This window comes from Narcine bancroftii, chromosome 8, assembly GCF_036971445.1.
Source record: "Narcine bancroftii isolate sNarBan1 chromosome 8, sNarBan1.hap1, whole genome shotgun sequence".
Classification (NCBI taxonomy): domain Eukaryota; kingdom Metazoa; phylum Chordata; class Chondrichthyes; order Torpediniformes; family Narcinidae; genus Narcine; species Narcine bancroftii.
Genome location: NC_091476.1, coordinates 37,072,580 through 37,091,148, shown reverse-complemented (window position 1 = coordinate 37,091,148; position 18,569 = coordinate 37,072,580). Strand labels below are relative to the sequence as shown.

At 39.8% G+C, this 18,569-nt stretch overlaps 1 protein-coding gene across 1 annotated transcript in view; it reads right to left on the bottom strand.

Moving 5' to 3' along the window:
* Positions 1-2,589: 2,589 nt before the first annotated feature.
* tnmd (tenomodulin) overlaps positions 2,590-18,569 on the bottom strand; it is a 149,328-nt gene continuing 133,348 nt past the window's right edge. Inside the window, exon 7 of the mRNA XM_069893433.1 lies at positions 2,590-5,840. Within this exon, the coding sequence (XP_069749534.1) occupies positions 5,631-5,840 (210 nt within the window). The 3' untranslated portion in view covers positions 2,590-5,630. The remainder of the gene's footprint in view (positions 5,841-18,569) is intronic.

The following is an 18,569-nucleotide window of genomic DNA, read 5'->3' as shown; positions in this document are numbered from 1 at the left end:
TTGTTTTTCCCACTTTTCCAGTTCTGATAAAAAAATATCTTTATTCTGTTCACTTTGTTTCTCTTTCCACCAGGGCTACCTGACGAGATGACTGTTTCCAACATTTTACCTCGTGATTTCAAACTTTTAGAATTGTTAATGTTGTCTCAAATGACACACCTCTTGGAACACGTGAAGCTGATTTGCAAATGTACAATTACGTTTGAAGGTCACTGTTGGTTGCATTTGATGATTTGGAAAAGATCTCCAATATCACTCTCGAATGCAACGATGCAACAACACATTATTTCTTGTTGATTTGCTATTTAGTCTGTAGCTTGTAGTTGTGTTGAGGATTCTGCATTGCCTACTGATGAAGACTGCATTTTCAGGTTCATTTAATCTGCTATCTCATAATAGTGCTGTGTTGATTTCCTCACACTCTATTTTTGATATGATAATTGGATGACACTGTGGTGCAGTAATTAGTGTTGGTGCTGCACTGTTTAATTCTCCAATTTGGTCTGTGTGGAATGTGCTCTCTTTTCTCCTGTGGCATGGTATTTCTCTTTGGTGTCTCTCGTTCTTCCCACATCCCGAAGACAAGCTGGTCGGCAGGTTAACTGGCTGCTGTAAAGGTCTTCTGGTGTAGATAGTGTAAGGTAAAACATCATGAGATGGGAATGTGTAGGGAGTTACCCTGTACAGGGCAGTAACAAGAAGGGGAGGTGTCTTTGTACTCCTGTTAGGTAAAACATCATGAGATGGGAATGTACAGGGCTGTAACAAGATGTGAATGCATCCTTGTACTTACAAGATAAGAGAGACATTGATGGATTGAGAGGCAGGAAGCTAGCAGGGAAAGGATAGCAACAGTTTTAGTCATTGGACAAGTAATGATATGATGATGTTCTAAGCACATATCCAAGGGTATAAAAAATCACCATTTTGCTGATAACGGCAGAATGCATTCTCCGACTAACATGGTTGGTCGCAAGTGTTACAATCCGGTAATAAAGAACAAAGAACCCTGATTTCGACTCAGCCTGGTGTTTGTCTCACTCATTCATGAACAAAGCAGACCTAACAATAGGTAGCAGGAAAATTGGCAGTTGGTGGATGAGAAAGAATAGGCTACAAGGGAATAAGGTTGATGTTAATGTTCGAAGGTGATGAGCTGAATGGCCTTTTGTGTTGTAAGAAAATTAGAGAAAAATAAAATGACTGACAAGACTTTCCAAGCAAGACACTTTCAGAGAACAGTATGAGATTATCCCTTTGCAATATTTGCATTATTGTACTGTAGCAGTAAGGCTGGGCTCCTATTTCAAGCTTTAATGCATTTATATTTCAGTTAAAATACAATGTTGATATATGTGCTGATTTTTAAATATCAGGATTTATTATTTTGTTTTAAATACATTGCTTCCAATTATCCCTCTAATCCGGTGGCGGATTAACCATTAGGCTGAATAGGCTGAAGCTTAGGGTCTCGGGCCCCCTTACCCTCTGGGCCTCTAGGCTTCAGCGCCTACTCATTTAAGGAGAGACGCCTGCCACGTGGTCTCTACTTAATGTTTCTGCGCCTGTGTTTCTCTACCCTTGCCTGGTAAGAGTCTTCATCTTTATTAGTATTAGGTATATTAGCAAAGCTTTATCTGTAAATCTGGGGGCATGGTTGGCATAGTGGTTAGTGCAACATTGTTAAAGTGCCAGCGACCTGGGTTCAAATTTAAATTTTGGAAGTTACGAGATTTACCTGACTAAAGTGAACTTTAGTCAGTTAAGGGCTATAATAGTGATTTTTCTTTCAAATTACTATAAACTTTGCATTGTCTTGTGTCTTTTAAACTGTTTACTCTTAATGCAGGTTTATTAGTTAGGCATTGTAAGAGTGAGGAGTATCAGGCAAGCGGAACATTTGCAGATCCGGCACCCCTGATTCCCCATAGGTGCCAGGGGTTTTATTGTAATGTGAATGCTAAAACAGGGATAGGTGAAAGACATTAGGGCCAATCAGCAAGGCTTCTGAACAAGAACAGAACACAATGGAAACACTCACAGGTCTGGTAATGTTTGTGAGAAAAGGAGCAGTTTGCATTTCAATCCCAAGCCCTTCCTTTGACTGTTTTTCCCTTCACCTGCTGAGTATTTCCAATTTTTTTTAATTTCAGATTTCTTGAACCAGCATTTACTTTTCATTTTTTTTTTATTTTCAAGGCAAATGGAATCAGATAGGATCTAAAAAGATAAACAATATCGTTAAAAATCAAAATCTAGTGTAATCTATGGATCAGAGATTTAATAATTTTTTTCAAATGTGCAATTTCTGCAAGTGCTTCCCTTCTGAAACATCTGTGCAAGTTTCTCTGCATCCACCACCCCATTCCCAGCTGACCATCCCCTGATCAGTTGCAAGCACTTTTTGTCATTCACCAGGGTGAATCCCTGGTGCATGGGAAGAGATCAGTGAGCACATCCACACATGAATATTCACTGGGAGATGAGAAGGGTGTGCAAATTCATGCGGTTGTTTGCAAAGACTGCATTAATTCTCTTCCACTGTGGAAGGAAAACAAAAGGGTGGAAAAATATACAGACTCTTTCACATTTGTGACAAACCTTTTTATTAAGCCATGCAATAACTTTAAACAATAATGGCAATACATGTTTTAATAGCACTTTATATCACGTTAGAAAGGTGTACTGTGGAATGAGGAAACTACAGTCACAACTCTGTCCCACACATCAGTTCATTGCCCTTTACCATCAAGATTAATCACAATGCAACCATAAGAAGTATGGAAGAACATTTGATGAATAATAAAGACTTATGATATGTGTTAAGGCCAAAAAGAGAGCACACGTGTATATAAGAGAAAGGCAACTATCCAAATAAAACACTACAGAAAAAGAAAAATTAATGGTAATTTCAGGATTTTTTTTTTAAAGTGGGATTTGGCTAAATTGAGCTGCATTATTCCTTTGTCAGCGATTTCAGCTGGATGTTCAATGGATGAAATTATGGCTGAGCAGAAGAGAAGGAAGAACACTTGGCTGCTTGTGTGAGATTCAAGCTCTTAGTAACTTCACATCAAATCTATTCAACTACTTTTCCAACTCTTTGACTTCAGTTCTTAAGATCTGTTGGGAATGAGTCCACTGGTGGAACTGAATTTTTCATATACCTGCACTGCCTTTCTCTGATATCAAATTTTAATAAAGACAACAGCTGCTAAGCTGATTTGGCTCCAGTTGATTCCCATAGCACTCACTGGAAAGGCTGTGCTGTGGTGGTAGGTGGCAGTGAATCAAACTTTATTAGTCAGTCATAGGGCACTGGATGTTATATATCTTCACAGACCAAAACAAAGATATAGATACTTATCTACATCCAACTTCCTCGAAATGAGCATTAACTAGGATTACATCACACCTGACATTGAAATTGAGCTGGGATCAGGATGATGTGAAATAACCCAGAAATGGCAAATTTCACTCCAAAAAAAAACATTGTTTTTTACACTTAGCAGTTATGCAACTGAATCTCAAAGCAAATGGTGATAATTTGTCTTCAGTGGAGAACATTAAACTGATTCCTTGTTCAAATCAATCATGAGCCACAACTGACTGAGATTTGCAACATTCCAAACTGCACATAAACCAATCTGAAAATGGGCCTCTCACCAACAGGAAGTGTCATTTTTCAGCTCAGCATCTGGACTGAGCCAGATATCCTTGAGCTTCAGCAGAAGATGCCAATTGCAAAGATCAAATTAAAATACAACCAGCTTCATTAGTTACCCACAAAACTGCTCATTCTCAGCATTGTTCTAACATAGGGACACACTTGCTTGGCACATCTGCAATATTATTTACTCGAGGAGATTTCTTCTGCTCTGTTTAAGAAGCAATTTTTATTTAATTCAGTTTGGTTACCTGCAGGGACCATGGAAATATTGATGCGGTGTGTGACAAGCACATTCTATGCATTTAATTGGATTTGTAGAAGATGGGGCTGAGTTGGAATGAGTTCCTGGATGAGTGTTTCTTATTCCATTTTAATTCTGTGTGATGGCTGTACATTTAAGAAAAATATAAGATACCAGAAAAAGTAAATTATTCAATGTGTTTACATTTTGTGGTGAATAAGATGAGGTAGGGTGCAAAGCAGCTGGCCAATCCTATTGCACCTTGTCCCTGAGCGTGTTATATTATTGCTCCCTAAGTAAATGCAAACTGTATTATCCTAGTGCAGAGATATGTGTATCTTAATGTATCCCATTAAAGAAAGACTCCTTTGCCTTTCTTGTTAAGAACAGGGGCTGATTATTTTCATATAATCATTAGTTCAGTTTGAGGTCAGTGGGAGGAAACAGAATTTGTTTGTGTGATGTGTTGTGTGAAACACAGGCCACAAAGCACAAAAGAATCAGGGAGAAATTAAATTCTCTTATTTCTTAAAACGTAGAATGTTTAATTTTTTTTAGAAGGAAAAGACCTGGTTTCAATGTAATATATTTGTATAATAATATTGTATGTTAAATGAAAGGTGTATGGAACATAATGTCTGAAATATTAGAATACAGCAAATTTACAGATCAGACAATAAGGCCATCGAGATACTCAAACCAATGTTTACTAAAATCCGAAATACCAAGTATTGCATTACTGACTAAATTAAATAGGCAGATTCTGATGGAGTATATGTCTTTTTATGCTGCCCCAGCTGTCTAAACAGGACCTTTGCAGGGGGAATCATGAATAATTCCATGATTAATGCTTGCAAAATTTATTATTAGAAGAAAACATGATTTTTTTTTAGACCCAACACATTTATAATGTATTAAGTTGAATCCATGATTTTTTTATAGACCTGGATGACCCATTCTGTTTGGGAAATATGCTTTTTTTGTCATGAAGTTAGCTGGTTCATTTAATATTTGGGAAATTTTCAGAGAATTAAAAATAATAGTGAAATTCTAAAAGAAGGACTGGTGTTTCTGCGTCAGAAAATTAATTCATGGAAATTTAGGAATTTGTAAGCTGTTGCTAGGATAATGTTCTGAGGATATTATCTTTTCATACTTTCAATAGTAACATTAGAGCAGTGGTTCTCAACCTTTTTCTTTCCACTCACATATCACTTTAAGAATTCCCTATGCCATAGGTGGTCTGTGATTAGTAAGGGATTGCTTAAGGTGTTATGTGAGTGGAAAGAAAAAATTTGAAAACTACTGTTTTAATTGTACCTAATTGATTCATTATGTGCACGGTTTAATTACTCCAATTTTTCTCAAGAAATAATATTTCAGTAACAATTGAGTCTAGAGCAGTGGTTCTCAACATTCCTTTCCCACTCACATACCACCTTAAGCAATCTCTTACTAATCACAGAGCACCGATGGCATAGGGAATACTTAAAGTGATATGTGAGTGGAAAGAAAAAGGTTGAGAACCACTGCATTAGAGGAATTTCTGACAGACATACTAATAAAAAACAGTGGGAAATGGGACATTTGATGCTTTTTTGGAATAATAAATAGACTATTATAGATGGATATCAGAGGATTGGATATTTTCGAGGGGGAAATCGAAAACGGATGGAAAGGATCTTCAAACTCAAGTTCGAAGATTGTAAAGAACTCTTTTCATACCCTCCCAAGCATGCGTGCAACCCACCAGTTGCATGGCATGATAACCCGACAGATGACACGACATCCTCTGTAGTAGTAAGGGTAGGGCATGTACCCGCCAAGTGGTTCACAGACCCGTTGGCAGTGCTGGTGTCCACGACGGCATTCGGCACAACAGAATCCATGGTGGTCAAGCAAAGGGTCGAAATAGAATCCGTTTGCCCGCTGCAAAAACACACAAAAGTTTTATAATTCAAGTTTTAAATAAATAAATGCAATCTTTCTGGAACTGGAAATTCCACATATAAGGAAGAGAATAGTAATATATCAAAAATCTCATGTCTGACACCACTCTGTGGCATTTTGTTACTCATTGTAAATCCTTATGATCACATTGATATGAGAATGGATATGTAAACATGTCACACTCTGATTACACTCATCCACTTGCATTAGCATTAGTAGCATTTCAATTTTGTGCCATTTTGGTCTTGCAACACATTATGGAGAAACTCAATTCCTGCAGTCAACTAGGGTTTGTTGCATTTTGTTACAATTGGCAAAGAGTGGGTTGCAAACTTCTCAAGGAGGAGTGGAGCTCACACTTTGGTCCACATCAATGTGCTGAGGTGGAGATAGTAAACAGCATTAAGTTAAGCAGAGATAAACATCTCCAGTAACCTGTCCTGGTCGACCCATGACAATGCAATGCTAGGGAATTTCACTAGCGAAACTCAGAAGCTGGAGGAAGTTTGGCATGTCACTTGCATGCCCTCACCACTTCTATAAGAGCACCACTGAAAGTCTTCTGAGCAGCACTGTGTGGTATGGGAACTGCTCCATCCAAGACTGCAAGAGAATGCAGAAGGTTGTGAATATGGCTCAGGCCATCACACGTACATTCCCCCTTCCATCAACTCCATCTATAACTTGCTGCCTAGGAAAATCAGCTGATGAACCAAAAGATCTCTCCCACTCTGGCCATACTCTCTTTCCCTCCCTCCATCTTTCCCACCATTATCAGACTCCTGAATGAACCCCAAAACAGTAAAATTGTGTTTCTTTTACCCTATTCTAACTGATCTCTCAAAGTAACTCTAATTTTTTGACTTTTGTATGGTGCCTTGCTTGTTGTACTATGAATGACATGTCTACTCGTGTGCTCACAAAACAATCTCCAACTGCATCTGGGACATTTGACAATAACCTTGAACTTGGAGGCAAAAGTCCAGGATATTCATGAAGAGAAGTATTATTTCACCACTGTTTCAATAGAGATGTGACATGGAAGTGAACTTGTTGAAGAAGATTTTAGTCCAGCCCAAAATAAAATGTTAAAGTGGATTCTGTGCCCAATGCTCTTGAGCTACAAACTCTGCACTTGAACTTCATCCCATAGTTACTAGGCCATGAGAGGTTCATTAACAACTACCATATATGCTTGTGTAAAAGTTGAATTTGGAAGCATTCTTCAGTGTTAAATTTATGGTGACTTGGGCCTAGGTGAGAGTCTGCAGTCAGGGCAACTGGGGCTCTGAAGGGCGGCCGAAGCCAAAAATAAGGGGATTCTACCTTTAAATAGTATCGACTTTTACAGGAGTATATATGGTACTTCAAAACTACTGACACATTAGCACCTGAATACTTAATTGACATGTTTTGACCTATTTCTGGCAGTTATGTTAATAGTACTGTTAACCCATTAGATTAAATACCAATCAATAATATTATCAACAGTAATTCTCCAGCGTAGATGATAGATGGTTACTTTTAAGTTTATCTGTGTAAGACATTAGTCAAAGGGAAACTGGGCTGTACAGTGAGAGTCTTGAGCAGAATAATCTCAAAGGGCCAAGCTTATCTGACGATTTTCATTTTTCCTTCAATTTGTCATCCCTGCACACAATAGCAGCACAAGTTAATATACTTTATAACTAATGAGACAGACCAGTATCACCTTATCTATCCCAGAAATCACAAGAAATCGCTCTATCTCTTTCAGGAATTCATCTGTTATTGAAGGGTGATCTTTCATTTCAAACTGATCTTAAATTGTATGACATTTTCTTTAAAATAAAATATCTAAAGAATTGAGATTTGGGCAAGTTAAATGGAGCAGTAATCTTTTCAAATGATGCAAAATATCAATCAATGAATAGATCCTTAAAGCTTCAAATACCCTCTCTATACCATCTCTGAAAAATAGCTTCAAGTATAGAGGGTTGAAAAAAGTGAGTGGATATGATAGGACTTGAGAGTGAAAAAATTACGAAATGCAAAATGTTTTCTAAATTATGTCCAAATTCTCGTGGAATATTTAACAATTGGGTTATCTATTTACTTAGTTGAGAATGGAAGTGAAGAGCCCAGAAGTGCTGAATTAGAAAGATTTTGGGGGGTATTTGGCTCCATTGTTACCCTTAATGCGTGGTCTGAATTATTATGAAAGAAGGACCAATACATAAGACTTTGTATATTGACTGCCCTATAGTAGAATCTAAAGTTAGGTAAAGCCATTCCACAATCTTTCTTAGATCTCTGAAGAAGAACTTTATTAAGGTGAGGATACTTACCCTTCGATATGTAAGAAGATATAGCCAAGTCAAGAAGGTAAAAAAAGTGATTTAGAAACAATATTGGAACAGATGGAAAATGATATTAAGATATAGGCAAAATGTACATTTTAATAGAATTTAGACGGCTGACTAGAGTTGTAGACAAAGGTGACCATTGGGTCAGTGAATGTTTCACACTTTTAAGCATATGATTGCTTTTGATTCTTTGTAATTGTATTCCCAAGGTAAGTCAAATGATTTTTAACAACCTTAAAAGAAGATTCACTGCACATTGCTGAAGAAAAATTCAATGGAAGATATTCATTTTTATGCACATTCAATATATAACCTGAGAATTGAATATCTTTAGATATTTGTAAGTCCGGCATTTTCTTGAATCACAAGTTTCTAAATTTCCAAGAGAGTCTGAATCTGGTTAATAGCTCTTTGTTATGTGCTCAACATTGTCTATTACAATTCAAAGTGGTACATAGAGTGCATTTGTCGAAGGCTAAATTGTCTCACTTTTATTCCTATATGACTCTCTGGTGTGACAGGTGTAAGAGCAGTAAAGCATCATTAATTCATATGTTCTAGACCTCTAGTCTAGAACAATACTGGAGAGAGGATTTCCATGATCTATCAAAGCTTTTCAATATGGATTTAACATTGAACCCTTTGATGCCTCTCTTCAGTATAATGAGAGGGAATGATTCTTCTTTATCTCTGTTCAGAGTCCCGCTATCTCTTTTGCCTCTCTGGGGAGGCATGTGATTTTACTTAAATGGAAGGATGCTGACCCACCGACTGATGATCAGTGCTTGTGTGACATCATGTCCTGTTTGAATATGGAAAAGATTTGTTATTCAATTAATTCGAATATAAGATTCCAGAATTTATGGGTGTCATTTATGATTCACTATCTTTCCTTACAATTTCATTCCAATGTAATTAAATTGTCTGCACGAAAACCAACAAGGTCGGGTCAGATACAGCAATGAGCTCTCTGAACCCTTCTCCATTAACAATGGCGTGAAGCAAGGCTGTGTTCTCGCACCAACCCTCTTTTCAATCTTCTTCAGCATGATGCTGAACCAAGCCATGAAAGACCCCAACAATGAAGATGCTGTTTACATCCGGTACCGCACGGATGGCAGTCTCTTCAATCTGAGGCGCCTGCAAGCTCACACCAAGACACAAGAGAAACTTGTCCGTGAACTACTCTTTGCAGACGATGCCGCTTTAGTTGCCCATTCAGAGCCAGCTCTTCAGCGCTTGACGTCCTGCTTTGCGGAAACTGCCAAAATGTTTGGCCTGGAAGTCAGCCTGAAGAAAACTGAGGTCCTCCATCAGCCAGCTCCCCACCATGACTACCAGCCCCCCCACATCTCCATTGGGCACACAAAACTCAAAACGGTCAACCAGTTTACCTATCTCGGCTGCACCATTTCATCAGATGCAAGGATCGACAATGAGATAGACAACAGACTCGCCAAGGCAAATAGCGCCTTTGGAAGACTACACAAAAGAGTCTGGAAAAACAACCAACTGAAAAACCTCACAAAGATAAGCGTATACAGAGCCGTTGTCATACCCACACTCCTGTTCGGCTCCGAATCATGGGTCCTCTACCGGCTCCACCTACGGCTCCTAGAACGCTTCCACCAGCGTTGTCTCCGCTCCATCCTCAACATCCTTTGGAGCGCTTACATCCCTAACGTCGAAGTACTCGAGATGGCAGAGGTTGACAGCATCGAGTCCACGCTGCTGAAGATCCAGCTGCGCTGGATGGGTCACGTCTCCAGAATGGAGGACCATCGCCTTCCCAAGATCGTGTTATATGGCGAGCTCTCCACTGGCCACCGTGATAGAGGTGCACCAAAGAAAAGGTACAAGGACTGCCTAAAGAAATCTCTTGGTGCCTGCCACATTGACCACCGCCAGTGGGCTGATAACGCCTCAAACCGTGCATCTTGGCGCCTCACAGTTTGGCGGGCAGCAACCTCCTTTGAAGAAGACCGCAGAGCCCACCTCACTGACAAAAGGCAAAGGAGGAAAAACCCAACACCCAACCCCAACCAACCAATTTTCCCCTGCAACCGCTGCAATCGTGTCTGCCTGTCCCGCATCGGACTTGTCAGCCACAAACGAGCCTGCAGCTGACGTGGACTTTTTACCCCCTCCATAAATCTTCGTCCGCGAAGCCAAGCCAAAGAAGAATTAAATTGTCCAACTTGTATCTTTACCACGATCCTTATATTATTATTTTTAACCTTCACTTTTAATACCAATCATATGTAGTATTTGACAACGCAGTTAGGTAACGGGTTTGAGTTTTTCTCCTTAACTTTTTTTTCCCTTTCTTTTTTTTGCCTCATTAGAATTTTTTTATAAAAAAGTTATATACTATTTAGAATATGAAAGATGGATATGATTTACAATTGATGTATGTTAGTGTTAGACAGAATGCCTTATTTAGTTTGTGTTACTGTACATATCATCTTATTGAATTGTATCTTTTTCATTTGTATACGTTTCTTTATTAACATCAATAAAATATTTTAAAAAGAAAAGAGAAAGCATCATTGTTAACTGGATTGATTTGCTCTTGAAAATAACCATTCATTGAGGGAAACATTCAGTATAGTTCTGACACCAGAGTATAAATGTTAAACCATGGTGCTTAGATTATCCATTTGATGTCAGAGCAGCAAAAGAAACATATATTTTATTCAGTACATGACAGTAGTGAAGATGAGGTTTCTTGTTTAAGGAATCCTAGTAAACAAGTTTCCCTTTGCTTTATCAATATGACTGTGATCAATGGTCTCCCAAAGTAATACCTGCAATGGTATTACTTAATCATCTCCTTGCTTGCTATGTCATCATTAGATCAAAGTCAAATTTCCACTCCAATAACCACAGAAGCAGGAAAGACCATTCAATCCCTTTGCGTTTTATTTGTTGCTATGTTATATTGTGAATTTTTGATGAGCAGAGGGTGAAAGACTAACAGGAATATGGGATCACAGAGTTGAGTTTAAATGGATCAGACTTGAGTGACATACACCTGCTCTTAATTTGTACATTTATATGTTTGCATTGCATATCTGTAAGCTCTATTTAATGTTATAGAAAATAGACCATTGGTGCAGGAGTAGGCCTTTGGCCTTTTGAGTCAACATCACCATTCACTGTGATCGTGACTGATCATCCACAATCAGTACCCCATTCCTGCCTTCTCCCCATATTCCTTGTCTCCACTATCTTTAAGACCTCTATCTAACTTATTCTGAAAGCATCCAGAGAATTGGCCTCCACTGTCTTCTGATACAGAGCATTCCACAGATCCACAACTCTCTGGGTGGAAAAGTTTTCCCTCAACTCCGTCAAGTGACGGAGGTTAGTGTTGGCGAGCACTTCGGGTCCAGTGATCATAATGCCGTCAGCTTCAACGTCATTATGGAAAGAGAGAAATCAGGGCCAAGGATTGAGGTTTTTGATTGGGGAAAAGCTAGATTTGAGGAGATGCGAAAGGACTTGCAGGGTGTGCATTGGGACAATTTGTTTTATGGGCAGGATGTAGTAGAGAGATGGAAGTCTTTTAAAGATCAGATTTTGAGAGTGCAAAAGCTTTATGTTCCTGTTAGGTTAAAAGGAGGGGCAAAAGGTTTGAGAGAGCCGTGGTTTTCAAGGAATATTGGAAACTTGGTTCGAAGAAAAAGGGAGGCGTACATTAGATATAAGAAGCATGGAGTTAAGGAGATGTTTGAAAGATACATTGAAAGTAAGAGGAATCTTAAGAGAGGAATTAGGAAAGCTAAAAGAAGGTACGAGAAAACTATGGCAAGCAGGGTGAAAACTAATCCAAAAGAGTTCTACAAATATGTTAATGGTAAGAGGAAAGCTAGAGACAAAATTGGTCCCTTAGAAAATCAGAGCGGAAAACTGTGTGTGGAGCCTAGAGAAATGGGGGAGATATTGAACAGTTTCTTTTCTTCGGTATTCACTAAGGAGAAGGATATTGGGAGATGTGAGATAAAAAAAGCAAATCGGGTAAATATGGGGAATATAGAGATTACAAAAGGTGTAGTTTTAAGGCTTTTGAAGAATATAAAGGTGGATAAGTCTCCGGGACCAGACGGGATCTTCCCCAGGACATTGAGAGAAGTGAAGGAGGAAATAGCAGAGGCTCTGGCGGTAATTTTCCAAATGTCATTAGATATGGGGATAGTGCCGGAGGATTGGCGCATTGCGCATGTGGTTCCGTTATTTAAAAAGGGTTCAAGGAGGAAGCCTGGCAAATATTGGCCTGTAAGTTTGACATCTGTGGTAGGTAAATTAATGGAGAAAATTCGTAGAGATAGTACTTATAAACATCTGGATAGACAGGGTCTGATCAGGAGCACTCAACATGGATTTGTGGGAGGAAGGTCATGTTTGACCAATCTGATTGAATTTTTTGAAGAGGTGACTAGGAATGTGGATGAGGGTAGCGCAGTGGATGTTGTCTATATGGACTTCAGTAAGGCCTTCGATAAGGTACCACATGGAAGGTTAGTTAGGAAGGTGCAGTCTTTAGGTATAAATTTTAAGATAGTCAAATGGATTGAACATTGGCTGAAAGGGAGAGGCCAGAGAGTGGTAGTGGATAATTGTCTGTCAGGTTGGAGGCCGGTGACCAGTGGTGTGCCTCAAGGATCTGTATTGGGCCCATTGTTTTTCGTTATATACATAATGATCTAGATGATGGGGTGGTGAATTGGATTAGTAAATATGCAGACGATACTAAGATAGGTGGAATAGTGGATAATGAAGAAGGTTTTCAAGGATTGCAGAGTGATTTGGGCTGCTTAGAAAAGTGGGCTGAAAAATGGCAGATGGAATTTAATGCTGATAAGTGTGAGGTGCTTCATTTTGGGTAGAAGAATCAGAATAGGACATATGTGGTAAATGGGAGAGCATTGAGGAATACAGAAGAGCAGAAAGATTTAGGAGTGACGGTACATCGTTCCCTGAAGGTAGAAACTCACGTGAATAGGGTGGTGAAGAAGGCTTTTAGTATGCTGGCCTTTATCAATCATTGCATGGAATATAGGAGTTGGGAGGTGATGTTGAGATTGTATAAGGACGATGGTGTGGCCTAATTTGGAGTTCTGTGTGCAGTTCTGGTCGCCTAATTATAGGAAGGATATAAACAGAGTGGAGAGAGTGCAGAGAAGGTTTACCAGAATGTTACCTGGGTTTAAGCATCTAGAGTATAGGGAGAGATTGGACAGATTAGGTCTTTATTCTTTGGAGCGTAGAAGGTTGAGAGGGGATTTGATAGAAGTATTTAAGATTATGAAAGGGATAGACAGAGTGGATGTGGATAGACTATTTCCGTTAAGAGGAGGAAAGATTAAAACAAGAGGACATGAGTTGAGAATTAAGGGGCAGAGGTTTAGAGGTAACATGAGGGGGAACTTCTTTACTCAGAGAGTGGTAGCCGTGTGGAATGATCTTCCGGGAGAAATAGTGGTGGCGGAGTCAATTGTATTATTTAAGAAAAGGTTGGAAAGGTATATGGATGAGAAGAAGATGGAGGGTTATGGGCATTGTGCAGGGAGGTGGGACTAGAAAGGGGTGTTTGGTTCGGTGCGGACTAGAAGGGCCTAATGGCCTGTTTCCGTGCTGTAATTGTTATGTTATGTTATGTTATGTTAAATGGCCTACCCCTTATTCCTAAACTATGGCCTCTTGTTCCAGACTCCCCCCAACATCAAGAACATGTTTCTAGCCGTTAACGTGTCCAATCCCTTAATAATCTTATCTGTTTCAATCAAATCCCTTTCATCCTTCTAAATTCCAGTGTATACAAGTGCAGTCGATCCAACCTGTCAACATATGACAGTCCTGTCATCCTGGGAATTAACCTCATGACACTGCACTCCCTCAATATCAAGAATGTCTTTCCTCAAACTTGGAGACCAAAACTGCATGCAATACTCCAGGTTTAGTCACTCTATTAACACTCTACTTATCAGAAGTCAATCGATTCAGTTTAGTTCTCACAGCAATAGTTTGGTGGGAGAGAAGGTTCCAGAGTCACTATTGTTTCTAAGTGCTTGGTGTCTTCACTCCCTGACATACATTTATCATCTAGTTGTAAGGTTAAACTCTAACTGAACTTTTGATCATCTAAAGTAGCTATGTTATGTTTTTATATATCTACTGCTTGGGCAGTCCCTTGGGTTTGAGGATAATTACTCTTCCAATCCAGTTTGGTGAGCTCTTGGAGGCCCAATCTTCAGACACTTTCACAAATGAGACAGATGGCGCTTGGTGGGACAGGCTGATGGGTAGTTGGTGGTTTCCAACTACTCATTCAGGGCTTCGGTCTGCTCTCCAAGCAGGGTCTCAAACTTTTTAATACCACCCAAGTGTTTCTTCTTGAGCAGTCATGGACCACAAATTCCCAGGAGCCATCTGGAATGCTCTATTTTTTTTACAAGAAGGCTTTTGAGGCTTTCTCAAATCTTTTCCTCTGCTTGCATGATAATCTCTTCCTGTGACATGAGGGGGAATAGATGTCTACACTTTGCAAACTGTCCTCATAATTTTATCTGCTGGACAATTATTTAGTAGTGGGGAATGAACCTCCACTTTTCCAGTATGAGCAGTCTCTCCAGCCTTTACACACTTCAAATCCTGCTGGGCATTACGTCATCTTATTTCTCATTCAATTTACCCCTGCTGCTTTCATTCTGCGAGACAAGCCTTGGTCCTTTATCATTCACTTTTGAACATTAAAATGAAAACGATCTTTCCAAAAATGAAACCATCACTGGAAGCGATAATTTACACAAGATATTTCAGAAAACAAGTGTTGTACACTACTTCTGAAGCTTGGTTTTGTTGACTTTATGTTGTAGATTTTTTTATTTTTATGCTACAATGAGGGGCTTTTAAGTCATGAACCTAAGGGTGAATTTCCATCCTCCAGTCTGATCAAACAAAACTCGATTATTATTCTTTTGCTCAGGGAAGATTATCTCTATTACATGCTTTTTATTTAAAAGAAAATGAAATAGTTGTATTGGATGTGAGGGTGTGAATGATGAATCAAATGATAAACATTTCCTCAGTGCCGCTTTATCCTACAGCTCGAATGCAAGAGAATGGCTGAAATGAAAGAATAGAGAGAACTCCACTAAAACACTATTGACCATCTGAAAAAGATTGGGAAGGTGTGCTCTCTTACAGCCTGATTGTGTTGTGGAGACTTTCCCCTCTCTTGGGCTCATTGGGATTTTAAGATGAATTACAAATCCAGTCATCTCTTAAACTGGTAATAAGAAAGTTTGGATGTGGACGTGATAACCTAAATGTAATATATTGAGGAATATTATCCTTGTCTGTGTGATACTTGTTCTCAATTTAACAGGATGGCTGAAGTGGATGTCCCTTATATGGAAAAAAATGCATGATGCTGGAGAAACTCAGCAGGTCAAACTTTATGTAGCAAGATAAAGATACATAACCAATGTTTTGGGCTTGAGCCCTTCATCAAGGTATGACAAAATGTAGGCAGGCAAAATGGTGGGGGAAGCAGGGCAGGGGGAAGAGCACAGTAGGGGGGATAAGGGAGGGATGGCACATCAGCAAACAGAGGGGGATTGGCTCTGTGGATGGAGAAGGAAGGGGTGGAGAGCTGGACAAAAGAAGACAGAGGGAAAGAGAATGGATGGAGAAAGGGGTGTAGCCCAACGCATTGGTTATCCCTCTTTATCTTTGCTATATAAAGTACATTGTTTGACCTGCAGCATTGTTACTTCAGCATTGTGTTTTTAATTCAATTACAGTGTCTGCAGATTTTTCTGTTTTCTCCTCTCGACCCTTATATGGAGGGCAATGTTTGTAATGCATGGGATTAATAAATATTGCATATTTTATTTAATTGTCATATGTCCTGAGGTAGAGTGTGATAGTTTGTTTCTTGAGCAGTCAATCAGTTAACTCACAAGGAGTACTGCAGTTAAAAACACAGTACAGTGTGCAAAGTTGCAGAGAGAGTCAGTCAGAACAGAGCAAAGGCACCATATTTTACTTATGTGAGGTTTGTCCGTGTCTGACGACGGTGGGAAAGAAACCATCCTTGAATCCGCATGATCTCAGACTCGTGAATTTTCTCCATGATGGGAGGAGGGAGGAGAGAGTGGGCCAGGATGGTGGCCACTTTTCTGAGGCAGCAAAAAGTGTGGATGGAGTTGATGAAGGGAAGGATCTGAAGTTCATTCATGACTGGATTATACTGTTCAAACTTTCCACACCTTTGGGAATGACAGTATTGCTTAACATGGCCTCATCCACATATCACAGACTTTCTTCATTCATTCTGTCATGCTTGTTTTGGGAGTTGTTGGGTGAATACCAAGGTATTTAACAGGTGCCAAAACATTGCAGGCTCTACATCGTGACAAGGAAATGCTTACAAATGACATCTGCCTATTGGTTGCTTCCCCGAGAGATACAGATTGGTGGTTAGAAGAGATAGAGAAAAAAATATTGTATGGAAATCTGCTAATATATTTGCACTGTGCAACATATAATCATATATTTGTCTGATAAAATGGAGTTGTGCCCCTTTCAGATCAGAGGAACCACTTCTTGTAAATAAGGAATATCCTAAAGTCATAAACATCACAAGTGTTATATAACTGTATATAGTTGTTCCTTTGTAGATGGAAACTTAAAAATCTCTTGATCTTCTTCAGCTCAAAAAAAGGATGACTTTTTATTTGTTCTTTTCTTTTCTGTAGTTATAATGAGATCTATACTCCAGAAGGAAGGCTACAATTATTGACTATTTGACGTGAAAGATGAGTCCAATGGAAAATAAAAACATTTACGAATTCTTCTTTTTTATGCTACCCTAAAGTTGTTGTCATTTTCCATTCAAGGGAGCATAAAAACTTTCTCTCAGGGTGTATGGACTTCAAGGGCTCCCTCCCCTCCACCAACTGGAAAGTATCAATGAATACACCCGCTTCCCTTCGCCATTCCCTGCCCAGACATGACCACGGCCACAGTCATAAAATCATTTTGCAACATATTCACTCTGATCGGATACCCCTGATATATCCATAGCGATCGGGGATCCTTTTTTTATGAGTGAAGAGCTGCACCTGCATTTATTGACCAACGTCATAGCCACGAGGGAATGGCCAGATAGAAAGGGAGAAAGCCACCATCTGGAAGGCAATCTTCCTAGCCCTCAGGTCAAAAGGCCTGCCTGTCTCCCAGTGGCGATGTCCTCCCTGAGGTGCTCCACACTACCAGGTCCCTCTTCTGTACCGCTACTAATGCTGTCATGCATGAAAGGATCTTTTCCTACCCCAGGAAGTCAACATCATCCTGGCTGATGACCCCTGGGTCTGTCCTGCTCCAGAGGCATTCCAGGAGCCACAAGACTGACCCCCTGGTTGAGAAGGTCCACCTCCTCCACATAAACCCCCAGTACGCATATGTGGAGTACAAGGATGGGCAGAAAGACAGTTTCCGTCTGGCACCTGGCACATGCAGGGAATCCCTCGACCAACCAATCAGTATTCCCCCCATGACCACCGGCAGCGTAACAGGCTACCCAGCCCTGCTAATTGTACTCGGTGCCCCGTCCCAAAACCAGACTAAGCAGACTCATGATCCTACTATCCCCCCCACCTCCACCCACCTGCCCCCCAGCCATCGAAGACCCGGCCTGTCATGGAAAACACTGCCCAGGAGCTGGCATCTGAACTTCAGCAGGCACTGCGGCGGTCACAATGAGAGACAAGATTGCTGGACAGTCTGAACCTGCAATGGACATTGATCCACTTCACACTGTCAGACTCTGTTTTAAACATGTTGCTGGCCCGGTTCCAAGGCAGGTACTGAGGGAGAGGTTTGAGCGTAAAAGCCTTTATGGGGATTCTGAGGGGAGGAATCACAGGTGCAGGGGCGGGCCAGCCCATACAGCACATTCAATATGGACAGTGCTAATAGATGTACATGAAGAAAATATAAACTGCTAAGTGAAAGATTTATCTTTGATGTGAGCACTAAGTGAAACAGAGATCAGGTAAATAATGGAGGTTGAGGGAGAGATCTATATTAATGGTGGAACAGGCTCATTGGATTGACTGGTCTTCTCTTTTTCCTGTGTCTGCAAATTATATTTAAAGTCATCCTTAATTTGCATAATTTAATGGCACATTATCCAATTGAGCCCAGGGGGATCTCTGAGAATTTTACAGTTAATTTAAATGTATTCTTCCAAAAGTCAGCAAAAATTGTAAAATGAAGGATAAATGTAGATTTAAATTTTTAAATTTAGACATACAGCACAGTAACAGGCCCTTCCAGCCCATGAGTCTGTGTT